This window comes from Melampsora larici-populina (genome assembly GCF_000204055.1).
Source record: "Melampsora larici-populina 98AG31 unplaced genomic scaffold MELLAscaffold_10, whole genome shotgun sequence".
Lineage (NCBI taxonomy): Eukaryota > Fungi > Basidiomycota > Pucciniomycetes > Pucciniales > Melampsoraceae > Melampsora > Melampsora laricis-populina.
This window is the reverse complement of record NW_006768774.1, coordinates 478,498-493,016: the sequence shown is the minus strand read 5'-3', so window position 1 is coordinate 493,016 and position 14,519 is coordinate 478,498. Positions and strand designations below refer to the sequence as shown.

Below are 14,519 nucleotides of genomic sequence, written 5' to 3'. Positions count from 1 at the left end.
TCCCAGGCAATGTTCAACCCCTACCCAAACGAAAAAAACCGCACTTGTGGTCACACAACCATCATCTGAACCGGTTGACATTTGTACTATAGCTATTATCAGTTCATATGTGACATTGATCATATCTCCAAACCTATGTACATGTAATTAAAAATGAATTCTATGATTAGACTTGATTGATAGGGCCCTATAGATCCCTTGAGAGCTATCACATGTGAAGCATACAGATCCCTTGGCGCCTAGCGGACCACATATTGTAAGACTAAATAGACAGCTACAATGTCAAAGACCTTGCAAGTTTCTCACGGATGGATCAGACGGCAGGCTACAAGGAAGCCCCAATCTTGAAATCAGGTTCATTGATAAACAAACCAAATCAAGTGTCAGATCAGTAACATGCCAGTCTTTGAAGTATATATGTGAGTAGAGCTGGCAGGGACACTATGAGATGGACCTGCACAATTTTTTGCTACTGCTCTGCTAGGAGTCACGTTTTATTATGTTTTTTTGAATTGTTCAATGATGAAGACTCAGAGTTATCAAACCAGTTAAATGTGTGTTGGAGATGATTTTTGTTTTCACTTCAAACTCAGCCGTTCTGAATCTTGATAATGAGTGTTGTGGATTGAATCTTTACTCAAAATATACCCTTTGGGAGACATTTCTACTTCACACTGAAAAACTATTTACAAGAAACAATATACTCTCTGCTTGAGAGTAGGGATCATCCATTTCCACCTGTGTCTACTTCAAAGAAGTCCAAAGTCCTTGGGCTGCAAAAAAGATCACAATCTATAGCAACCTAGTGATTTAACAGGTCTCAATCAATTATTGTGTTGAATGATAATCAATTGAGTTTGAATTTTCATTCTCCAATAAAATATCAATCCAACTTGACTCATTGGCTGTTGACCACATTAGATAGTTATCCATCTCGTCTTAGTGTTCTCAATATCCATCCGACTCATCAGCTCTTGACTTTATCTTATTCTTTTGTGTTTTATTCTACACGTCCCCACGCCTAGGATTTGTAATCATCGGGTTCGCGACAGGCCCCGGCCCCGCCGCTGCAGAACTTGAATGATTACGTAAACCACTTGGAGGGGACTGTACATTCAATAAATATCTATCAAGAGCTTCAACAGTTATTCATCTCATCTTTGTGTTCTTTCCTGTTTTATTCTACATTTATATTTCTATCAATCTCTATTGACCACATAATTAGTTATCCAGCCCATCTTAGTGTTCTCAATGTCCATCTGATCCATCCGCTCTGGACTGTATCTCATTGTTCTTTTGTCTCTCAATCCAAATTTCTATTGAGATCATCAGCTATTGACTTGCTCTTCTTCTTCTCCATTGTCTCCATCTATGTTTCAATCACCAATTTCCATCAATCTACTCATCTCGGGTCCTGAAGTAACACCACCAACATTTTTGCCTCGCATACACGTATGCCCGTACAAAACGCTTTGAAACCGGCGATGATTTATTGCATTTTTCCAAGGCGCGAGAATAAAAATGCAAATTTATATCGCTTGATGATCCAGCAATGAAACACATCTTGCGATGTTATATCGCATGTGTGAAAGCGATGAAGTTGCTCAGCAACTTTAAATCACGTGGCAAGCTCAGTGATTTAATCACATATGCGACTTAAAATCGCTCAGGTGACTGACCGACACAAACCTCAAGCGATTAAATCCTTCAAATCACATTGAAGTCGAGCGATGAAAGGTTCCAATCGCTTTGATGACATCCGAGTGAATCCCTTCAATCGCTTGGATGACATGCGAGTGAATCATTTCAATCGCATCAAATCATTCAATACAAATGTACAATCGCCATGTTGGCAAGTGATCCAAATGGTATTGTGATAAGTTTCTTTTTTCGATTGAGATATGTGGTTTGAAGTAAGGTTGGAAGTTGAATGCCTCATTGATCATCAACTTCAAAGTAATCACACTGTCACTCATGAGTCATACATATATAGTCAACTTTCTACATGTTCACATGAATAAAAAAAGTGCTGAGTTCTATATGACAAATTCAATTCTAGGAATTGGAACCAGTAGTGTAAGGAATAGAAAACCCAGGAAGTCCAGGTTAATTTTTCAGAAATCTCTTTTGGATGAAGGTGGTACGCTCAAGAAATAGTCATTGAGTTTGAAAGTTTTGCCCTCAAGTCAATTTGTTTAATTGACTAACTGTAAAGAATAGACTTGAATAGTAGAGATTGATTTGACCAATCAAATCATCAGTACGCATGAAATGGATGAAGTTCCCTGAAAGACGTGGGTCCCTTGTCCACTGATTCTTGAATTCTTACAGGAGCCACAGTCAAGAGTAAGTCAGGATGAGTATCTTAGTGGAGCACTTGGTACTGATTCAGAGATCAGTTTAGGACTTGTGGAACACGATCAGTGGATTGAAAAGAATGATACCCGGATCATCAAGTTTTTTCAAGATTGAAAAAGCACTTCTGAAAATAAAAAGCACATAGTGAAATATATACAATTATTCAAAAACTAGAATGCTCATCAGCAGAAAGATACGAAAGAGTGAACTACATAAAAATTGAAGAGAGTGAATCAATAGGATTTTACGGTTTAGCCAATAACGGTGAATTGGAAGGTGGAGAGCAACTTATTGAAGTCAAGCATCTGTTAAAATATATTTGAACAATATCAACAGTCCCAAGGATGTGGAAGGAGCACTCGGAAGCTCAATTTACATTGAGAAGGTGCAGTAGCATGACAAGAAGGATTTTTAAACGTTGATCCAAACGTCTTCTCAGTGTCCCGTTGATTTGAAGCACCAAAACCAAAGTTTGATTCCTTAGGCTTGTTGTACCAATTTTGAAGTCTAGTTAAAGGAGTATATGTTGAAAGATCAGTTTTGGACTGTTTAGGTGGTCGACGAGCTGGAAATTGAAAAGCTTTTCTCATAGATAAAGTCAGTTTTGGATTAGATGAGTGATCTTCATACTTACTGTGCGGATCACCGGACGTGCCAAGTAAGCTTTGAGAATCATCTGTTATCAAACCTGACCATGGTCTGTCATAGAGCTCAACTGGTGCAAGCAACCTACGTGGTTCTTTGGGATCTACTAAAAAGTTGAAGACAAAAGATCAGTATAAAGATTCTCTGGAAAAACATATTAAGTATAAGAGTGAACATACGTGTTTTCTGCCTTCGCTTCCTTGGCCCTTTGATTGTACGAGGAGTGCTGGGTGGGACCATGTTTGATGTCTCGGATTCAATAAGCGGTTGTGTCTCATCAAGATTACATTGATCTAGACTGAAAACGTGATCAGCTTGAATGGTATGGTTCCTATTAGTAAGATCAGTCAAACGTTTTTGCGAATGAAATTGACTTAAAGGAACATATCCTTCAGCCAAAGCAGTGGCTGGTCCTAAAGGTTCATCTGGATAAATCTCAAATGATGTACCCCAGAGTGAACCCAAATCATCACTTTCTGAATCCAATCCTCTACGTACTTTTCAAATTTGATTGTCAATCCAATTCACAGCTTTGTTGGAACCTGTGCCAAGCTTCTCTCGTAAGGCAGGAATTGCATCAGTCAATATCTTTCGGCGGTGACTGAGTCGAGTGCGGGTTAAGTCTTCTAGCATTTCATGGTTTGAGTTGAAGTGGTTGAGTTGTTGGAGATATAGGTAGAGATAGGTTTCCTAAATGTTGCAAGGTATATTGAGAGTGAAAAAAATATAAAGGTCGAGTGTTGAAAAGGTTGTGGGAAGTGGAGAGCAGGACAAGGGACGTTTAACAAGCCGAATGATTCAAGGTTCATGATGATTCAAAGTGTGTGTTTGCTTTCTAGATGCATTTGACTCTGAGCAAATGCCAAAGCGGTTAGAAAATCAAAAAAGATATAATACTTTCCCAAAAGTTGACCAACATCCTACACCACTTTTGGTTTAGGTAAGAGAGGAGTGATGAGGGATTGAAGCATTGGAGACTAAAGCTTGATCCAAGTGACGATAAAGGATGACAGTACCATTGGCTAAACCTAGTGAAAGATAGGTCAGTGAATTGGTGAGAGCTATAGTGTTAACCTGGGATGAATGGATGAGATGATATAGTTAGTAAGATGTGGTTGAATAGAGAATGAGCCACTTACTGGATGAGAACACGGGCCGATTTGAATTTTAGAATGAGCCAATAATTGAGGACTGGAATACAAACCCATGGCTTTTTTCAGGCCCGGGCAGACCAGGGCCAACTCGTGGTGTGAGTCTTGTTTGGTGGAAACATCACTTCCTAAGTGAGTTTTTTTTAAAAAAATTTGACAGTCCAGTCATCAATCAGGATAATCAAGCATTCTGGTAAGTTTCTTTTACTCATGATGACTTGAACCAAAGCAAATTTCATATATAACAACTGAATCTGTAAAGAAAGGTATGGTCATTATCTCTGTTCATGTAGGAATATAAGAGATTTGCTTGCTGACAATGGCTGGGTAAGCTAAGACTACTTCATGAAAGTCTTATCTCTGAAACTATGTTTGATGCTATTCCGCTTTGTTGATTTTTTTTCTGCAAAGTCTGCATCGTTATTGAATACTGCCTTCTTTATTTCATTGTATCATGTAGGTTTGTCTGCAAAGATTATAAAGATTGGACACATTTGTTAGTCTCTATGTTAGTGACTATCAGTATATGTTAATAGAAATTTAAGAAACGGTACATAAATGATTGTTTATCAATTATTATACCTCATCAATTGATGGAATAGAAAAACCAATAGTGTTTACCCCTTTATATATTTACGGAAAGAGTTGTAATCATTGTACCTCTTCTACTTGACGGATCAGAAAAGTTGATTGTGTTTAACACCTTGTATCTTTACGGGAAGAGTGTTCTGAATACTAACACCTCGTTTTTGAAGGGAAGATAATTAGTGTTAATTTATAACAACTCGTTTACAAACGGGCGATCGTTAGTGTTTATTTATAATACCTCGTTTACTAATGGATGATTGTAGTCGATTTCTTTCCATTATACACAATAGATAAAGAAAGGTACAACAAAGCAATAGCCTTGTTCATGGAAGAACAATGGGTACAATGACGTGATGGATAGGCATGGAAACTAGGAAGAAACGTTTTAATAAAGTTTCACCTACCAAGTAGTTTAACTAGTAATACATCAGTTTTGAAATCAGATGATAAATTTGAATCTTCTTTTTGAATATGTTCCTTTTTTTTGAATAAATTGGTTGTAAGTCAACCTGTCAGAAAAGGAGAACAGTTTATATTAACATTGATGGGTCTTTAAAGATACTAGTCAAATTGAGCGGCGGGCACTGCACTCATACAAAGGTCTCATCTTAGATCAATCTGCACATGCTGCCATAGGCTACGCTAGTTATAAGATTACTCAAGCAAAAAAGCTAAACCTCTATTGACATGTGCAGTTCTTTCACTATGGATTTTGAAAAAAAGTGCTAAAATGAATCCAAAGTATGAGAAAGATTATATCACATAGAGATGAGGAAAAGACTTGAGGGAACCACATATGTGAATTTCAATATTAGAAATCTTCAGCTTACAACATTTCTTCAACATGATGAGTTTCAAACCTTTATTGGTAACACCACAAGAATTAATTAGTTCAAAACCCAATTGTGCCAAATGTCCTTGTCCAGGTTCAAAATTTCTTCAAATTGTGAATTTTGTTCACAACTTGTGTGCAATATGTTTGCCAATTTACCTGGAGCGGTACTCTGCTAGCTCCGTGTATGTACAGATACATCATCCAACAGCAACTCCTTTCAACATCATTCACCACAGATTGACCAATGTATAGAGGATCTGAGGATGCATGCCAAAGGAAAGATGGTTGATTGGTTATCATTGGGATTGTTGTTGTATGATGAAGCTGTATACATGGGGCCAACAGGGTACCGCTTGAGGGAAATTGGCCAATGTATTGCAAATGTATTGCAATAAACATTCTTGATTGGAGAAAATTTCTAACCCAGACAGCAAAATTTGGTTCAACAGGGTTTTGAACTAATTAATTCTTGTGGTGTAACAGCATTGCTTGTCATAGAGTGCCTGCTATCTCTGTTTATAATGGAAAATCATTTTCAAATCACATTCTTCTACGATTTGTTTAATAATAAATCATTGGAATCCAAACTTGAATAAATAGTCCAATGGTACTATATTTGTTGATCAATTTGTTCATATCAGATTGATTGTGTATCATACCTTGGATTCATTTGAACTACAAAGAATTCACCCAGAATGGAAATCTGCTGAATGAGCTCAAAGATGTACATCAATCTTGTTCACTCATACACACAGAACTAAAAACATGGACTTCAAAATTACAAACAGAGGGTTTTTTATCTATTCTATATGAGAATCATGATTCCATCCTCATAGATCAAAACATATAGCTACTGCTTTGTTTATGCCTTTGATAATTTTGTTTGATTTGACTTAACCATAAGTTTTTGTTTTGCAAATTCTTTTTTCATTTCATTTGAATGCTTGAGACAATTTAGCAAATAGACTAACCAATCTATGTATTGAAGACCAATGAAGGGTTGTGATTTGAATATAATGACAATGAAAGACACATTGATTTTGGTAAATATAGTCTTGTCTTTTCCTTCTGTGAAAATCTTGAAGTTCATGGTCTGAAAAACAGAGATTAAGGTTCAAGATGGAACAATGAAAATTGGTCTGGAGTGCTGTGATTTCCAGAATAATGACCATCAGATTAATGAATAAAAGAAAGGGCATGGTGAGAAGTCATTTTTTCAAGTAAGTAAGACTTTCAGAAGCCACGGTAAAATCCAAACAGAACAGAACAGAACAGACCTTTGGATTTCACAACTTGGAATCAATGAGCTCCAGGAAGAAACAGTTGTTGTTCATTTTATTCAATATCCCCTGGACCAAAAAAAGGTCTTTGTAGTATTATGATTGCCTTTTGTTGAAATTCCATGCTGATAGATACAATGAGAAGTGTATATGTGGATGAATATGCACTGCATCCACCACCTCCGTTCTTGACATCAAGAGGGGTAGAATGTCTTGATTTGCTCCGACTTTTTTCAACCGTACTTTGAGTTGGTTCCACTACTGAGTGTGCCACTCAGGAGTCAGCAAAGATTAAGAGATTCATGATTGACTGATCAGAAGGGATTGAGCCTCAAGATATTCCTCAGACCTTCTGACTCCCTTTGTTTTACATAAATATATTTCCTTTATTTCATTCTACTATGTATAATCCAACCCTTTTGATCAACACATGAACTCAAGTTCAAGTTCATCCACTTGATCCATCACCATCACCTAAAAATCCTTCATTAAATCTAATCAATTGAAAAACTACGTAAACCAATAAGTTTAATTAACCAAAATCAAGTCAAAGAATTGAACCAAGTCAAAAAATCAAATCAAGTAAAAACAACTTTATATATAGTTATGATTCATGAAAACCCAAACTTACTTTTTTGATGTTTTGTTATGTAATTGTATTTCCTTTCTTGTAGCTGTACACCTTTATCCTACCTCATTGGCATTTTTCTTTCTTTTCATGTTTATCTGTTCAACTGCCTTTTTGTGGTCTTACTCTAATCATGGTTGTGTGAATAATGCAACTGCATAACCATATGGGCCTCTGAATATAATTGTAATTTGCCTCTTCAAAGGAAGTCCATGAATTGAATACAATCAGAACAGACCCCAGCCAGGGGTTTCTGACTTGTATATTTTCCCAGTCACTTGATTCTAATCTATTACAAACATCAAGTCTGACCATTTCAATCAAGAATTGATCAGTCATGACAATCTTCATTCAGATTTGATCAGTCATCAGGTGATCAAGTCTCAAGGGGAACTATATATACAACCACAAACTCATTGATCCTTGACTCTAAATGTTAATTGTACATTAGTAGTAGATCAATATCTATCAATCCACCAAAGAGTCATGAAATATTGGTTCAGTATTGGTTAAGCAAATATTAAAAGGGGACGCTTGTCTTACCCCATCAACTCAAATTCTCCATCAGGAGGAATGAAGCAAAAATCGTTTGATTTGAATCAAACTTGCTGAGTTCGACACAATGATGAAATTGAAGGTCATCTAATGCTATGGAAATATCATCATGACTTGCACCAAAAGCCTTGGCTCAATCACTATATGATCCTCAAAGGTTTTGACTTCATCAGCTCACATTTCTCATTGAAGAGCTTGACCCTTCATTAAATGTATGACTTGCTTGACAAAGGGGCTGAGTGTGGAGCTGCAATGTATCCCTGGAGACCTTATTACAAATAAATTTGAAAGCAAATATGCCCCATCAGTTTTTGAGAACTTATACAATGACAAGTTTTTCCATTATGAATCCTGGAGCTAGAGTTCCCAAATTGTGAGCAAATGATATTGATAAAGAAGTAAAAATCACAAGAACTGACAAACATCAAAATGCTTCATGAATCTTTTGGTGGTAATGACCATATACTTTTTCCAATGGTTGATTCTCCCTTGTTTTTTAAGACTTTAAATGATCTAATCTTATTTAATTCTTCATTTTTTGATTTAATTCCTTGTCTGGTGATTGATGGCGAGCAAATTGACTCCATCTTCTAACACTTTAAACTGAGCTCTTGAAACCAAGGTTTTCGAGATGGTGGCAATTGAACACTTGATTTGTAAGTTCGTTGTTGAGCACTTGGTCCCACCGTATGGACAGAAATGTCAATGACTTGTTGTATGTTTAAAATTAATCAAAACTCACAAGGAATAGTGTGAGAATCAAATCGTGATGAGTTTGGAGCTGAACAGGCTTCCAAATAGCTTAGGCTACTTAGGGCTGCTGAGGGCTGCTGATGTTTTTAATGAGCGGAAGAAGATTTTTTGGAAAAGACCTTTCTCAGCCTTTCTCTCACCAAACTCCAACCATTCTACCCTTCTCGACATCAAGACCGCCGGAGGTGGTGGATGCAGTGATGTGGATTGATCAAATGATTATTGCGGTGACAATTGAGCAATCTCAACGGAGCATTCAATCAAGAGCCCAATCAAATCAGAAGAAAATAAAAGTTTTAAGCAGTCAGTTTTCTCAAACATCAAACTTGTGAAAGCTTGAAAAAGTAGAAGGGCGAGGTAGCAATCTGATTCAAAGAGCTTACATGTGTGAGCTAGGAAATCAATTTTCGATTGAAGCATCACTTAGGAGGAAAAAGAAAACAATCCAATGATTTCTTTTTGCCTTGAAATCGATTGATACAATGTGATTTCAAGTAAAAGATTATAAGAAACTAACTCTATTTCAAGTAAAAGATTATAAGAAACTAACTCTATTAATCTTTTGCAATGTAATTGAAACAATGACTATATTAAGTTGACCTGTACTTTGGTAGTGAAACCCCTCGCTCAAAATCTAAAGGCAACTCGATAAATGTTCTAAAATCGATGATCTGGTTGATTTGCCTGTTGATCAATCGGATGCCATTCAAGATAAGCAACATAAAAAGAGACAATTGAGTCCTTTTAGTGTTTATTAGTATCTTCTATACAATGAGCTAACATATTAAACTAACTGAATAAAAGACTTACTTGGATTGAAACATTAAGATTGAGGTCAAAAACAACTTGATGACGTTTGAAAATCGAAAAAATCGATTGAAGGTACGTTCAGATTGGTTGATTTGCCTTCGAATCGCTTGATCAATGTAAAAAACCGGAAAATGAGGTAATCCAAACCACTGCTCCTGGAAAAAGTTGGAAAAGTACATCATTTCATATTTAAGGGACCCACAAATCATATTAATATTAAAGTCACATGAAAGGGAAATCTCAAATTCAAATAATACTCAACAAAACCTTCACTTTTTATGTGGCTACCTGTGAGTTTTGACCAGTCAAAGTTACAGCCTTGCAATGGTCATTTTCACAGGTTGGTTTCAGTTTTATCTCCTTGAATTTCAGAACGGAGCCGCTTGCTCAACAGCAACATCGGGGAACCGCTGGCCGAGGTGCGACAACTATGTTGGGATGGAGTTTGCGCGGTAAGATGTGAATTTTGGCTAGCCGAGAGAACTACAGGTATTGAGGGATCAGGTTGGCTGTTTTGATGACCGGGATAGCGCGCGTTCAAGCTTTGTTAGCATTCAACTTCAATCAGGTATTACGTTTGTAGATTGAGCAAGACATACATATGAATTGTGTTTTCAATACTACTTAATCTCTCATGTGAGGTATTGGGTAAGACTTTGGAGGCAGCAGATTTGCTAATGTCTTTACAATTTGATGATAGTGTCTCCTTGGTTGACCTCTATAAATGATAAATGAATAATAGCAAGATGGCAATCTGAAGATCAGTTACGAGGCACAAAATGGGTTTACGGCAGCCAATTGTTGAAGAACACCAGAGAGGTAAATTGGATAAATTTGTATAGGGTGTTTACAACACGGGGGGCCTTGACCTTCTGGGTCAGGAATTAGTGGAAAATGATGAACGGAAGCCGTTTGTTTATAGGAGATTGACAAATTAAGATGAAGTAGGTTGACGAGATGCAGTAGGATAGTGACGTGACAGTAGTCAATGGTTGGATAAACAAATTCATAGTTGACCTTTAACTTGTAATGATGATGCTGAATAAGAACCTACACAATGACTCTTCCAAGGATTTGTTGATGATAACGTTCAGATTGAAGAGGATTGAAAAATGAAATGTGGTGAATTGATGATAGTGTTGAAATTGAAGACAATTAAAAAATGAAATGTTGTCACACTGCAAATATAATGTATTTTTCCAAGGTGAAAAATGATTACATTTATTTCACAAAATGATTAAAAATGCATTAATTCTGCATTAATTCTGCATTTTTCTGCATTAATTCTGCATTATTAATCATTTTGTGCATTAATGTCAATCATTTTTCACCTTGGAAAAATACATTATTTTCACAGTGTCAAAGGGTTTAGTTTCGAGTTTTCCTGAGTCTAAACATGCACAATGACAATTTCAATGATTTGTTGATCATAGAGACAAAGCTCAGAGTGATTCAAATGTCTGAATAGTGTAGATGTAAGGTGATTTGGGTTGATGCGATAGAATTATAGGTTAAGCAAGATGGTATATGGGTGGGTGATGAGAATGCCAAAACACCTAAACCTAGAATTCTGACCCAGTGATTTGTATAAGCATAAGCATGCTTATACAATTTTCTATATGTAGCGTATTTCTATCTGCCTGGCTGATCAACAATAGAGGACAGGTGGGCAGCCGCAGGTTTTTGACTGTATCATCATCATCATCATCATAAACATTAAAGGAGAACCATCAATTCGAACAAAACCTGACAAAACCTCCCTAGCACCCTATCATCTTTGCCTCAATGTCCAAAACTTATGTAAATTTTGGATTACGTCATGAATTGCCTTTCAATAAATCCAAGGTACAACCGGACACATTGGACGTAAGCGATTGAAAGGGTGTTCTTTTGAACTCCAATTTCCTCAAAAATGAAGGTTTTTACCTTAATCACAATTGATGATGCCCAGAGATCAAATGAAGTCTACTGCCTCATTACCTTCTATCACGGATCTTACCAACATCAGAACAAGATGGATTTTACATACAAAACACAATCCAAACGTTCCAACAATACCAATCGATCTTGAATTCTGAGTTAGCTTTGAGTGAAATTCCAAATGATCTTGCTGAATCAACTTCATCTCTCCTCGCTTGGAAAGGCATTTTGCTCTGGTGAGTTTGCTATCTTCTCTCCTTTCAATGTTTGATTCAGTACTAAGTTTTACATGTCCATCAACATTGAGCCAAACTTACTTCATCACCAACTTAGATATTGAAGTCAATCAGAAACCAATTGATTGAATAGATTGGTTATTGATTGATTCACGATGACAGCTCAATCAAGAATGATGATCAAGAATGAAACAATTGATGAAGAACCCAATCATTATCATCAAAAACCAAGTCACACTATTCAAAATCAAGATACTCCTTTAATCACTAAATCATCGGATCAACCATTTCTTCCAATTCGATCTTCATTCACAATCAAACCTTCATCTTCTCCAGCTTCAATGGGCTCAAATACCATCGATTGAAGTACCTTCTACTTTTACCTCAACTTCATCACATCTTCAATGTACTCGGAGATTGATCAATCAAGTTTTAATGACTTAGTAATTATTTGACTTATTAATTATTTGACTTATCACATTCCTCACTTCAATCTTGATTTGAGCTCATTGTATCGATTCAATTCAAATATCGCTTACAACTCTGCGTTGGATCCTGCATTCACATTAGCAATACCCTTCTTTCTTGTTAGCATTGAGAGAAATGTCAAGGCAATCAATCACAGCCTAAGACAGCAATAAAATTGAAGGTTTAGGCTTGGAAGAAGAGGAAGAGTGAAACCAACAAGAATTGATGATAATAGGATAGGGAACAAGATTTAATACATACACGAAAACTTTGAAGAATTTAACTTGTTTTGCTCAAACCCCAATAGAGGAAGAAGGGATCAGTGTTTTAGTTTCTAATGTTTTGGTAATTGTCTTAACAGCATTTGATAGGCTCACTGAACTTGATATTCAAGCTTTTTGTATACTTTATTAGATATTAGATATTGTTCAAGGTAACAAAAGAAAAGGTGGGATTTTTGTGATTGATACAACTGCTGTTGTGGTAAGCTTTTTCTGATTGATTTTGAATGAGAAAGAGAGGTGTCATATTAGGACCCTGGAGAGCGCCGAGGGAACCTACCGATGAAACGAGGTTTTCGGATACCAAGATCCTGTGAAACCACATCTCACATTCCCTTACATGTGACATGCTCAAAAGATGCGCAAAGACACAGGCTATCTGCTGGTGTACATCTGGAAGCCACAGCGTGACTGGTTGCCGCACAAAAGTGCAATTAAGGTTTTTTTGCCCCGAGTCTTGAGAATAATTCATACCTGGTCGGACTTTGTGTTACAACCGGATATCTCTGTAATTACATGTGCTACATAGGTGAAAGTGTATGTAATCGATAGCAAATGTTACAAACAATCTCCCGTGACATGGCAAGCTGTCCCAATTTGCCCTCACTCACGGGAAATTTACAAAATGTGTGGCCGGGGCCGGTATGATCCGTTCATCGGTTGGTTCCCTCAGTGCTCTCCAGGGTCCTGTCATATTCTTTCTTCTTTTTTAGAATTGTTTTTAAATAGATGACAAAGAAGAGTTAAGTCCAGATGTCAATCTAGAATCCAAAAATTGTTTTTCTCTGAAACTTTAATTGAAAGGAAAGAATTAATCAAATCACTTTTAAGTTTAAAGACAAATGAAGCCAAGAATGAAAATGAAGTAAATACAAGTTTGATAAATTAATGTAATGATGGACTTGATGTTTGTTCAGAATTAGATTGTGTTCAGATTTGTTCAGAGAATTTGAACAAATTCATATTGGATGGTGTACCAAAGATTTTACAAGAATTGGTTGAGTTCATTCATCCTTTATGAACTGTATTTTGTATTGTTTATAAGGAAGTATTAATTATGTTCTTGCTTTTTTTTGCTTAGAATAAATCAATCAGTACAAATTCATATGAATTAAAAATTGGGGCACAATAGAGTCTCCAATCCTAACCAAAAAGTTCACATTCAAAACTTTGAAAGCTTTACCTTCAAACTTGAGAAATCCATCATCAAAACCAACAAACCATTGGTGGAATAATTTGAATTTTAAGTAAAATTGAATTGTCAATTTTGATGTCTACTAAGGATGTAAGTTTGTTGTATGAAAACCCAAAGTTCAATTCTGTAATGTTCTAAGACTCTTTAGAAAACATTTAAAAAGAAATATACTTGACAAAGATGGAATTGGAGAAAGTTTAGGTAAATAACAGGTTAGGTAAGGTTTCTACTTTGAACATTGGTTCTGGTAGGTCATAATTTTATGGTTGTGGTGCATCTGAAATGATAAGTAGTTAATTCACTTTCTGGTCTCCTTTGATCTCAAAAGTAACTTTATTCATTGATTGATGAAAGAGAAGGGACATATTAACAAATTACAAAATTCTATTATCAATTGAAATGTATTCACAAGAACAAAAATAAAATGTCAAGCTAATAATAATGGATTATTCAAAGAACAATTTCATTATGTTAGATTGGTTTTATCCAGAATAAGCTGGTGGAAATCAATGCTGATAAGACATATTTGTTTCTTCTTCTTTTTCCTTGAATATACAAAAAACTTTCTTTATCTCCTGGCAAAAAACAAAATCAACAGGTTCAATGATCTCTTGATCCGGCTTTTTTTGTCAAAAGGGTTTTTTATTATCAAACCCAGAATTGCCAAATCTGACTTCTTTACTTATTTGCATCAAACTATGTATAAATTTACCAATTGAGTATTATGAATTATCAATCAAAAATCAAGACAAAACAGATGACCAAGTCAAAATGTGAGCAACAGAAGGTATCTTGAAACCTCTGGCAGGAGTCAAA

The 14,519-nt window shown here is 36.0% G+C and overlaps 1 protein-coding gene across 1 annotated transcript; it reads right to left on the bottom strand.

Annotated features, from left to right (window-relative positions):
* Nucleotides 1–2,687: 2,687 nt before the first annotated feature.
* Nucleotides 2,688–4,211, bottom strand: MELLADRAFT_104581 (uncharacterized protein; the record flags this gene model as incomplete). The annotated part of the gene is made up of 5 exons (XM_007407675.1): nt 2,688–2,923; nt 2,993–3,109; nt 3,183–3,500; nt 4,020–4,077; nt 4,143–4,211. 5 exons carry the CDS (start codon nt 4,209–4,211, stop codon nt 2,688–2,690), a joined length of 798 nt encoding a protein of 265 aa, XP_007407737.1.
* Nucleotides 4,212–14,519: the final 10,308 nt, after the last annotated feature.